This window comes from Corvus hawaiiensis, chromosome 8, assembly GCF_020740725.1.
Source record: "Corvus hawaiiensis isolate bCorHaw1 chromosome 8, bCorHaw1.pri.cur, whole genome shotgun sequence".
Taxonomy (NCBI): domain Eukaryota; kingdom Metazoa; phylum Chordata; class Aves; order Passeriformes; family Corvidae; genus Corvus; species Corvus hawaiiensis.
In genome coordinates, this window is record NC_063220.1 from 2811763 (window position 1) to 2824249 (window position 12487).

General features: G+C 42.1%; 1 protein-coding gene across 2 annotated transcripts in view; it reads right to left on the reverse strand.

The window, feature by feature from the left end:
• DOCK1 (dedicator of cytokinesis 1) overlaps positions 1-12487 on the reverse strand; it is a 265620-nt gene that overhangs the window by 188154 nt on the left and 64979 nt on the right. For both annotated transcript variants that reach the window (XM_048312102.1, XM_048312101.1), the window contains exons 24-25: positions 3887-3957; positions 2209-2315 (exon numbers count right to left, since the gene is read on the reverse strand). In XM_048312102.1, the coding sequence (XP_048168059.1) occupies positions 2209-2315; positions 3887-3957 (178 nt within the window). The remainder of the gene's footprint in view (positions 1-2208; positions 2316-3886; positions 3958-12487) is intronic.

A 12487-nucleotide genomic window follows, 5' to 3' on the forward strand; every position in this document is an offset into this window, starting at 1 on the left:
AGCCATTAAGCAGCTCTGTTCTGTCAGCAAACCCAGCCTGAGTCCTGATTAATCACCCTCCCACTAAAACAGATCCGTTTAAATTTCTCGGGAGCTCAATAATGTTGGCCCACACCATACCCTGCACCCTGAAGGGCTGAGTTTGAGCGTGAGGTTTCAAAAACAAAGCAGCCACACACAATTCCTACCTTCCTCTGAAAATGAAACTGCTTCAATAAGGGAAGGCAAAGATCAATATGGTAAATGCACCCTGTGCCCCTGTAGCCTTTCTCAGGAGTGTTTTACACTCATAATTCCTTGTTTTATCTGACTTATCTCCATTTCTTCCTCCCCAAGAGAGTAAAGGATGATGCCTGATATTACTGACTTCTGCCCCAAAGTCCTGGCAACCTGAGAGCAGCCAGGAGAAGGGAAAATTATTACACAGTGAGCTGAGAATGAATGAAGCAAATGAGTAACACTGACGCACAGCTCTAGCCAGGAAACATGAAAATATTCTTGGGGACACCATTTCACCCAGGTCCCAACAAACACCAGCAACTCCACCTGCATTCCTCCTTTTTCTTCTTGAAAATGCAACACTTAAGGGCTGAGTAATTTCAAATCATCTCAAAAGTGGAGGAGGAAGTCTGGACTTGCTGTTTCTACCAAATTTCTAAGGCAGAAAGCCCATGGTGACACAGCTGGTAAACTTGGCTTTTCAGGGATTCTAAGAGTGGTATAAAACCACCACAGTGCCAATCCACCAAGATTTTTTTTAAATTGGAACCAGAAAAATTTGTTTTCTCAGCAGTCAGCAGTCCTGGCTTTTGTGATCAGAGAGAAGAATCCTTTCAAGTCTCCTTTCTCACTGAACCAGGGCCTATTTGCTCCCTCATTACCTTCCCTGACAGCATACACACACTTTGTTTGGGTCAGTTTAACCTGCAGCCAGCCTGAAAAGGAATCAAGTGTTTCACCTCAAAGCAGGAAATCGGCAGGATGAGTGCTTGAACTTATCTTTCAGTGGCCCACTAATGGAAAAGAAGAAAATAATAAGGCATGGATGAACAGCACACTCGGAAAGGCTCCTGTGCTGCTTTCCTTCAGCCAGGGAACAGCTTCAAGGCAGGAAGGACATCAAAAACCTCCATTCCTCCCCCACAAGTTCACTGAGCACAAAAGCTGAATTAATGATTTTTTATAAACCCTGACACAAAGCTACAACAGAGGCCAATAACGTGGCTGCTTCGTGCCCCTTTAAAATACCAAATTACAAATGGTAAAGAAGTGAAGGCAAAAACTTGTGACCTGCAGTGTCAGTTAGGATTTCCTTGTGTCCAAGGCAAGGTTGGACGGGGATTTGTAGGAACCCAGAGTGCTGAGAATATTTCTCTGCCTGTTTTGAAGGGTTTGTACCCCCCTGAACAGCACTGTTTTAGCCTCCAACCTTGGAAAAAAATTACCAACGATCAGACAAGAACTAGAAAATACAGTGGTGTGAATTAGGTGATAGACTACTGTGTAAGACTGTCACAGGGTGAAAATTTAGAGGTTTTGGGCTTCTTTGTAGTAAATAGATAAGAGCAAAAAACATCAAAATGGAGGATTGTTGTTGTTCTCCAAACCACCTCCTCCTTCTACTACCCACATTCTGCAGTAAAAGTAATTTGGGATGATTGGACAAAAAATTTCTCAGTTCCTGGCCGTGTTACTGAATAATTGGTAGGAAAGTGAAAATAATGTATATTTTAGTAACCATTGGTTAAATTATCTTTAAAAGGCCGTGTAAATCTTGATAATGGGGCTTTCTCCTGCATTCTCTGCTCTGTGCTGTGTCTGGGTCATGCTAGTGACTCTGTTTCTCTGGTAAGACTCAATAAACAACTATCTAGCAGCAGTGAAAGCTGAAAGTCTCCGTTTGCCTCTCGAAGCAACTCCTGACAAAGACTTTAAAAACTCCCTCCCATCAGGAGAGGTTTGATTTATGGCACCGATCTGTGTCAGGCATTGGAGCAGCCTGGGACAGTGGAAGGTGTCCCCCAAGCTGGGGCGGCACTGGATGGGCTTTAAGGTCCCTTCCCACCCAAACCAGTCTCGGATTTGGATTTTAAATCTTGTCCTTCCAACGGAGAGCCCTTAACGTGTCCCAGGCTCCCCTGGGATGGCAGGAAGGCCAAGGCAGAGGGCTGGCACAGGGAATAAAGGGCTGGAATGCTGCCTGCTCACCGTGCTGGGTGAAGAGGTCGCTGTGCACGATCTCGATGAGGCAGTAGAGCTTCTGGATGGTCAGTCTGCTCACGGGCACGTTCAGGATGAACTCGGTGAAGAGCTTGCTGCACACACAGGGAAAGGAAGAATCCATTAAATCCCCCCCCCCAACCATGGAAAAACATCCAGGAATAAAGAACCACACACACAACTTCATGCTTTTGGATGAGCAGATTCCATTTGTTTGAGACATAAAAAAAGAAAATCAGAGAATCATGAATAGTTTTGAACAAGTTTGTTCAGTTTTTGATGTCATTTCTTTTGTCCCCTCCTTTTTATCTCAGTTTTAGACTCTTCTTCTGTGTTTCATTTAAGGTTTTAGGTTTCAAATCTTCCTTCTCTGTGCTTCACTTCTATCAGCACATTTATGTTTATGGATGCCAAAAATAAAGTGATAATTAACACTGTAAGCTACCAACAAAAAAATTAAAAAACCCAGAAACACACATTTCAGGATGAGGATAATACTGAAAAGACTTTTCAATAATTTTGCATCCCTACCCAAAATCTTGAGTTCTTTGCTTTTCCTATTGAGACTTCACTGCTAATTATAAGGCAACCTCAATTCAGTACTCCCAGTATTTAATTGCAATTTGTAGTGGTAGAGAAATAATGTAATATTGGGGGTAAAACAGGCCAAGTCCTGCATTTTCATTTCTCTTTCCTCAGTAATTCTGCTGTCACATATCAAAATTATTATTTAGTCCAGAAACTCTAAAAACATAAGTCCAGAGAAGTGCAGATGCAAAACACTTCACAGTCCAGACAAGCAGAAGGTAAATGCAGGTTCCTCAGGCCACTGGAACGTTAGACTAAGATTGTATTTATTTATTTTCTCTCTACTTTACCTCTCTTTTCCACCTTCTGACATATCAAGACCATAGAAATAAAACTAGACAAAATTTAGAAGAGTTTGTGCAGAAAAACTCGATTTAAATTTTTTTTTTTCCAATTTGTAACAGCACCATGAAAAATTAAATTATATTTTTCTCCAAGTTAAAAATTCTCCTGAAATACCAGTTTTTATTTAGTTCCTCTATTGCTTTTTTTTTCCTTAAACATCATCTTATTACTATCCTTTTTATTTACTAACAACACTGCAGTGTTTATGAGCTACTGAGACATTGATCCAGCAACAGGGCTCACTGAATTATTTATTATTTCATTATTTACATCAAATTTATACTTGAAAGAGTGAAGCATCAAGGTCCAGCTGAAGAGTTTTGATGGCAGTTGCCTGATTTATGATAATTCTTGCTGCATCATTTGTACTGCAAAGTTTGTACACATGTTATTTCAAAAAAAAAAACCCAGGCCCTTTGTGTAACCCTTAAAATATCTGCAAGGGACCAAAAAAATGTAATAAGAGCAAAGGGATGAAATTTCTCAGGTGATCCATATTTCATTGTATCATCAGTATATATTTTTATATATTTACATATAGCATATCTATTACTATATAGAATTTACATATAAATATTTTATATATTTTATATTTTTCATCTTTTTATGTCTTTTAATTTTTATATTTTATATATTTTATACATCTTTCTCTTTTTTCTCTTTATCTTTTTATAGATTTTTATGTAAAGATCTATATAAAATTAACACTCCACACTTAATTAACTCTACTCACCTGAGTTCCTTCGGATCAAACACTAATTTCACATCATTGACAATTGCTGGCAAATATTTAAGTGCTGCCCCCTAAAATAAAAACAAAAAAAAACTCAAATAAGAGCAAAATTAATGCATTTAAAGGTGATGCAAAGACTGCAAGAAGAGAATCAGGCTTTGGTTTCACCATTTTCTGTGACACTTGAGCTGAAATTCAGCAAAAATTAAACTTTTAAACTGATTTAAAAGAAGACAGAGGCATCAAATGTTCATAAACTGGGGAAAACCTACACCAAAATTAGAGATTTATAAGCTCCTTCCAACCTTTATAGAAACCTTTTGGTTCCTCTAATCCCTTCATCCCCATCTTCTGTCGAGCACTTTCCCATCCTCCTCCTCAGCCATGCTGTAGTTGTTTGGGTTTAATTTTCACGCCACTACTTAAAAATTCAACAAAAAGGCCTAATTATCATTTTTTCCCTGCAGTAAATCCTTGGTAGGCACTCGTGAAACCGTGGCTCTTCCCAATTCCCCTTGAACTTGCAGCTGCCACTGCACAGCACATGAAAGAGCTTGGAAGATACAAACAGATGTTTAATATTTTAACTGTTTGTAGGAATTTTTACTCATTTTATCTTTTTCTTAGGAACAAGTCGCGTGTGCTGAGCACCAGAGGAGGAAAAAATTCCAAGTAATTGGAACATAAACCAGAACAGCCAGACTTGCCTCCCTTAACTTTGTGTTTTATTGATTACATCCAATGGTTTGATTACAGATGTAATTTTGCCTGAAGAGAGGCAGGGCTGGATGGGAGATTGGGAAGGAACTGCTCCCTGGGAGGGTGGGGAGGAGCTGGGATAGAATTCCCAGAGCAGCTGGGGCTGCCCCTGGATCCCTGGCAGTGCCCAAGGCCAGGCTGGACATTGGGGCTGGGAGCAGCCTGGGACAGTGGGAGGTGTCCCTGCCCATGGCAGGGTGGGACTGGATGAATTTTAAGGTCTTTCCAACCCAAACCCCTCTGTCACTCTGTGATGTGAGCAGTGACTGTAGTTTACACTCCCCCAGACCGGACAATTTCCATCCCCAGTGGTTCCTACAGGTAGGAGAGCCCCAGGAGAACAGTCTTGAGGAGTAATCACAAACCCACTCCTTTCTCTTCCAAGAACTCCCCTTTCCTGCCACAACCCCTGTCATTTCAAACCCAACCCCACAGCTCTTCAAAGCAACAACTCACTGGTTTGATGACACCCAAGGAGAACTTCAAGCAGCCACCAAGGCTCCTCTCCAAAGGGACCCCTCGACCTGTCCATGGGCTAGATGCAAATCTCAGAGCACCCAGTTTTCATAATGTCTTGGGGTGACCTTATGATGTGGATCCCATATCGCTGCCTATGCCCAGAAATTAATTCCTGTGCCTTTCTATGCCTCTAAACTGAGCCTGAGAGGGGGAAGGAGAAACTGAGCAGAACTTTTGCAAAGCAGTTTGCAGCTTGTTCAAGGTCACACACAGATAGCAATTGGTTTCCCAGCTGTGGCAGGGGAGGGAGGAAGCACCCGGCTGGCTGTGCACAGGACAGTTTTTTTGGCCAGTGGTTCAGCTGTTTTTTCTCCGGAGAGAGACTGAGAGTTGAATTTTTCCTTCCCTGGAATTTTGGATTTTCTATCTTTTCTACTGGACTGCTTCAATATCAGAGCACATCGGGAGGACTTTCCACCGGGCACAGAGGGCCTGGCCCTGGGCCAAGCCCCAGCTCCGAGGAGACCAAAGGGAGGACTCTGACACTTTCTCAGGTTTTTTCTCCACAGCGAAACATTTTATTATTTAGCATTATTTTCCTTTTCCCATGTGTTTGTTAAATAAATAGTTTTATCTTCTTCGCTTTCCTTCGAGGAAAATTTATTTTTTCCCCGAACCTGGTGGGGGAGGGGTGGTTGTGCCTTCTCTCAGAGGATATATTTCTAAATTTGGCCAAACCAGAACAAATTTAGTGGCGCCCAACGTGACTAACCTATGACACATTCACATCCACTGAAGCTGTCAAGGTGATCATCAAACACTCCCAGATCTGCTTAGAGGTCTCCTGAGCTGGGGACTCTGGGATTATGCAAACGGAGCCATTCCAAGCAGGCTCTAATGACCAGTCAGGAACCACAGTCAGCAACAGGGCTTTAGTTGCTGATCATTCACATGCATGGAGCCATAAATGTTTAGTAACATCTTAAAAGAGAGCTTGCATTTTATATCTTGAATTAAAATTTCTCACCGTGCCCCAGCAGGAGCGTAAAAATTAACACTTGAAGGGCTTCCATGAACTACTCTGGGGTGAAACTATTTACAACAGCCATTTACAGCTTGTAGCTGCAACAATTAGCAGCAACTGAGGGTCTACTTTATGGACAAACCAATTAAAGTTTAATTCTGGAGATTTAAAGAAGATTGTGGAAGTATATTTCCCAATTTCCCACCTCAGCTGGCTCGATTATGTGACAAGACGATCAGAGAATGAAGCTCTGCAGCTCCATGATTAAATCTGTATCTGTCGAAACAAAAGGGCTACTAAAATAAATTTTTATTGGTATTAAATCATGTAAAAGAGCAGCTCTCACAGTAGATCTTACTGTGTTAAAGCTGCAGCTGAAATAGATTTTCTGTGAGCAGTACCTCCATTGCAATGCTGGTAATTCCCAGGATACTGCAATGCATAAATGAGGAATATGAAATTCAGCAGACAAAAAAAGCAGCTCTTGTCTTTTCATACAACATCAGGGGGAAAAAAAAAAAAAAAGCATCTGGTTTGGGTTGTTTTGGTTGGTTGGTTTTTTTTCTTCCATTTAAAGAAATTAAATTAATTTACTTTTCATTTCTGATCAGCACTGGACAAAGGCTCCAATTCCTCATTTCCACAAGAAGCACACTGCAAACTAAGCCAAAAATCATAATTCCATGGTTACAAAGGGATGCCTTAAACACTTGAAAATTCCAGCCAGAATTAAAAAACACAGTAGTGAGGAACCTTAATGTTTAATCCCACAGTTTTTTGCAGTAATTTCCCTGTGATCACACGAGAAGCACACCCAAAGCTGGGAAGATCAATCTCACACACGCACTCAATAATTACACACAGTTGCAAGCTGGGCTGCAATAAAAATTTTACTGCCCAAAGGGACTTCTCTCTTTGTGCAGAACGAGTGACAAATTATTCCCACCCTTATCAAGTTACAAAATCAGTCATTTCCAGCACTACAAAGCACACAAATAAAGCAGCAAAGGGGACGGATGAAAAGGAGTGAAAGCAGCAATGAGGGCGTGTGTGGCAGGAATAATGGATATATTCTCCCTGAGCTGAATGGCCCTGTACACTCACTGTTCTGCTGGCTGGGGGTGTTACTGGGATTTCATTTTTTTGCCCAGGCTGTGATTCACATGGCTCAGCATGACATCAGCAAGGCCATGGCAGCCTGCAGCCAACTCAGAGCACTCCCAATGCTGTGGCTCATCCTCCACATCCCAACCACACAAATCCACATTAATTTCCCCTTCGTGAACACCGTATCTGTGTGTAAAAGGAAATATTCCACAGAAAGCATGGGAAGAACCACGAGCTGCCACTCCCTCCACGCAGCAGCTGCCAAGACAAGCCATGGAACCACCGAGTGCCTCAAGGATACCCTTCCCCAACTGTGGAAAAGGCAATTAACTGGGCCAAGAAATACAAGTCACTAAGTGAAAAGAATCAGGGCCAGAAAAGTCAAAGCTTTGCTTTAAATGGAATAAATTAAGCAGTAATTGATGGCCACAGCTCTCTGCACAGCCAGTGCAGGGGACGGCAATTCCCAGGATTTATCCTTCCACAGACTAATTGGAACTTATTCCCTAAATCATCCCAACCAGCTCTCTGTCTGGAGCAGGACCCTTTGCAACCTTTAAGATAAATTCATTGATGGGCTTCTAACGACTTCACAGCTAACTGTGTTCTCCTAAACTTCTCCACAGCTAGCAGCCAAATCACGTTCCCGTTGAAGGAATAAACTCAGTGTTGGTATCAGAAGATCATTTGAGAGAAAAAAAACCCTTCACACGTGGTAAAAAAAGGCAGAATAAGTAAGATCAGGAGCAATGGAATTGTTATTCCCAACAGTGGCCCCTCTGAACATCAACTGACTTAACAGCTAATCATGTTCTCCTAAACTTCTCCACAGCTAGCAGCCAAATCACATCCATGTGGAAGGAACAAACTCAGTATTGGTATCAAAAGATCATCCGAGGGAAAAAACCCCTTTCAACGTGGTAAAAAAAGCCACAATAAATAAGATCAGGTGCCATGGAATTGTTATTCCCAACAATGGCCCCTCTGAACATCAATGAAGAGTCCCCTGCACTGCCCAATCTGCTCTTTTCTCACTGATAGTTCGTTTCCAGACAGGTTCAATGAGACAGAAATGGGTAAAGAATGGGATCTGCCAAGAGGAAATTAGCACACTGCCCAGATCTAAAAGTTCAAGGAGTTTCTATGACTAAAAGTTAATGTGCATTATTTATCTTGATTCTGAAAGGGATTTTTTCTGCAGTTCTTTTTTCTGGGTGGGAAAGCCTCAAACCGCAAAAAAACTTCACACTGACACTTGAATATTTAACTAAGAGTAAGCTTCATTTATTTATTGGGACAGAAAGAGTCCCAACTGCTAAAACTGCCAGGAGCAGCTGCTTTGCAAGGAAATTTCTGGAGTTTTTAATGTCTTCACAAAAGGAATGAGAGGACAAGTAAAAGCCTTTTCTTTGTGTCATCAGGCAAATAAAAGCACATTAAAATAAGACAGGGCAACCTTGCTAAGTACCTTAAAGTATTTCTGCTATCATGTGGGATAACAGAAAAATGGGTTTTACTCATTTGCTTTTGTTTGCTTCTCTTAATTAATACAAAAATGAAATTACCTCTGTGATAATTACAGTAGTCACTGGTGAGTGAAAAGAAAGCAGGACAGCAAAGGAATCTTGCAACAATGGAAAATTATCCCATTCTTGGGTTTATAAATGGAATAGCAAAAAGAAGTCACAAAAGCTTCTTTGCAGTAGCTGTTTAAAAGAAAAACTAACTTAAGGCTGCCATTAGATTGACCAAATGACATTTGCAAAGTATTAAACAAAATGTATTCTGAGCAGAACACCGCAGCTTTTTTCTGCGGTTTAAGTTCAGCTCTTTGTAGTCCATAAAAGCAAAAAAACCCTTAATTTAAAACTGTCATTTTCCAAAGCCATTTGTTTCCATCAGCACGCCTGGTCTCCAAATTAAGCACAAAAACTCGGAGCCAAATACAGAATATTCTTCTGAACTCCTTTGTTTGACAAAGCAAGAAATTTGTTTAACCCCACTCCATTTGAACACTATTTTAATGTTAATTTTCATCTTTTGTGTCATTCAACACAAAACACCTCCCTTGTACCCAAGCATTATCTCAGGTGCTATTCCATTAAACTCATCCAAACCTAATTAAGCCCAATCAGCAGCCAGATAAAGAACATCCAGGAACTCCTAAACTCTATTTCAGGTTTGCCCCAGCCTAGAGCAGTTATTCTCTCCACAAACTAAAGAACTTTTTATCCCAGTTGCAAAGCAGCACCTTTGCACTGGTGCAAAATTCTATTTGCACTGGCACTAAATTCAGTGTTAAACAGCCCAAAGCACAATCACAAATGAGTATCTTCTGCAGGTATTTCCCACATGGATTCTAAGAGACCCAAAAACCTCACTCCACAGTTGCATTTTGTTACTCAGCTGGTTTTAAGTGATGGTTTTTAAGTATTCCACTTGTTGGAAAAGCCCTGCAGATTAACACAGTCTTGTCTTCTTCTCAGGCACCTTGTCATGTATTTCCCTGCCTTCACTTAAATACTTTTCTGTGGCTTTAGCAATAAATGCTGAATATTAAAGCACAGAGTGGACACCGAGAAATGCATTAGAAGTGACCAGGATTATTAAGAACCCACAGGCACAGGAAAATTCACATTAAGAAATGGTCTCATCTTCCACCCCAGCTCTCTGTGGCCACACCCAGGATGATTTTATACAAAGTGCTCACACCTCCTTAATTCAGATCATGTAAAGCTCCCAGATTGTCTCTTCCCAGTCATCCTGAACAAAAATCAGAACAGCAAGTATCAGAGGGGCCCTGCTGACAAGAGTCCAGTTCTCTCCTCCACTGCAGGAGGAGCTTCTCTGCTTCCCAAGGGATGCAGGAATACCTGACTGAGGAATAGCTCCATTTTTCTCCAAACTGGAAACATCACTCTCAGGCTCCAGCTGAGCTCACGCTTCAGCAGGAGAAGGTTAAGGAAATAATTATCATGCACCAATTAGCAGAAAACAGGAATAAACCCAGGAAGGCTCAGCACACTTGTAACCATTAAAAATGCATGCACACCCCAAATGCTGCTCACCTTACTGAATCAGGTTTCACTCTTGAAGTCAGACTGATGCTTGGAAAACAAACTGGAATCCCCCCTTCCCAAGCCATTGCTGCAGCCCACTGCCACTCATCGAGCAAGGAGAATTTTTGTCAGTGAGAGAACAATCACAACATGTGTCAGCTCAAATCACTGCTTAGATTTCCCTCTCCAGCTTGGACAACCCCACACCTTAAACAAACAAGTGGAAAAGGCAGCCCTGAAATGTCTGTCTCCACTGCAGATAACAGTGACACCAAAAAAACCCTAACCATTTTATTTAGCTAACTAAAAATACCCCAGCTTCTGTGCTGTTTTGAACACTGTAATTTTTACCAGTTCACCTTCCCAAATTCAAACCTACAGGACTGATCACTGCTGCCTTTTAGCAGCCTGGCTTTTAGTCATTCTTGTTAACTCCAACACATCTGAGTAGAGAAAAGGCAAAAGAAACAAGAGATTTAAGTGCCAGTAAAGTGCTATAAGAGGTTTAAGTCCTAGTAAAGCTCTGCTCAAACCATATTCCAAGATCATATGGAATTTTACCTATTTATTGCAAAGATCCATAGCTGAACTAATACCAGACAAATTAAAAATAACCTTTTAATAATATTATATATATGTATAAACCCGATAAGTTCTCCCCTACCCAAGAATTTGTGACTATCCATAATCCTAAAAGAGGTACAAATTCCAAGCCTCTTTTTGTGCTCTACAACCTTAAATTCTTGTACAAGTCAGAGAGTTTTCTTTTGAGGAAACTTCCCCCCCCCCCCCCCCCCCCATGAACCCAAAGCATTGAAAAATTCAAATTAAAAAAAAAAAAAAAGAAGCAATTTAAATGCAAAATATGAAATAACTGAAGACCTACAGTCAACAACAGCTCATCAGCTTCCACAAGGACATAAATATTTGAATAGATAAAGAAAAATTCTTGCTAAGAACACAAGACTGCAGTCATTCATTCCATGTCAGCTTGAAGGCCACTCTCCCAACAGACAGGGGGAAAAATCCAGTACATCCAGCCCAAAAAGTTGGGAACATCTCAGAAAATTTCCAGTGGCAGTTCTGCTCCATGGTGATAAAGATTCTCACTCAAGAAAGATTCTGGTTTCTGCAAGGAGAAATGGAAACCTTGGGATGTAGGAAAGAAGCATCTGCCTCATTTAATGTGAAGCACCTTAATTTTCTGTGTAGGTCTTTGCAACTTCTCTCTCTCCAAACAGAGTTATTTTGTCTAGAATCATTTCGCTTCCCCAAAAGATATAAAAATCAGTGAAAAAACGCCTAAAACTGCCACAGCAAGATCTGCTGATCTTCCTGCACAGCACAGGACCTGGGGACTTATCTCATTAAAACCATTGGCCTTCTACAAAACTTCAGCAAAGCATCCAACAGCACAGGAGTTCCAGACTGGCTTGGGTTGGAAGGGACTCAAAGATCATCCCATTCCACCCCTGCCATGGGCAGGGACACCTCCCACTGTCCCAGGCTGCTCCAAGCCCCAATGTCCAACCTGGCCTTGGACACTGCCACAGCCACAGCTTCTCTGGGAATTCTATCCCAGCTCCTCACCATGCTCCCAGGGGACAATTCCTGCCCAATATCCCATCTAAATCTCCCCACTTCCAGCTTAAAGCCATTCCCTGTGTCCTGTCCCTCCACGCCTTGTCCCCCAGTCCCTCTCCAGCTCTCCTGGAGCCCCTTTGGGCCCTGCCAGGGGCTCTGAGCTCTCCCCGGAGCCTTCTCCTCTCCAGGTGAGCACCCCCAGCTCTCCCAGCCTGGCTCCATGGGAGGGGTGCCTCGGGGCAGCTCCATGCCTTCAGAATCACCCCATTCTGAGGTACCCCACTCCTGGTGTGCCCAGCCCAGATCCTGGTCCCCAGCACTGCCCACGGGAGATGCCAGCTGCAGTTTTTGTGCTCCCTTCCCCTCCTGGCTCTCCCAGCCTCCCTCAGAGGCTGCACCCAGCCATCCTTTCAGCACATCCCTGGGCCTGAGCTCCATCTGATGCCATGAAGATTTTTTGCCTTTTCTTTTATGCCCGTTACACCCTTTTTACAACTTCTGTATTCTCAGTGCTTTGTGCCTGCATTCTTAGACTTGTTTGTTAAGGTGAGAGACTCAACATTTTAGAAGCTTCATAGCCAGGGATCAGGGTGCCCCAGAGCCCAAGGT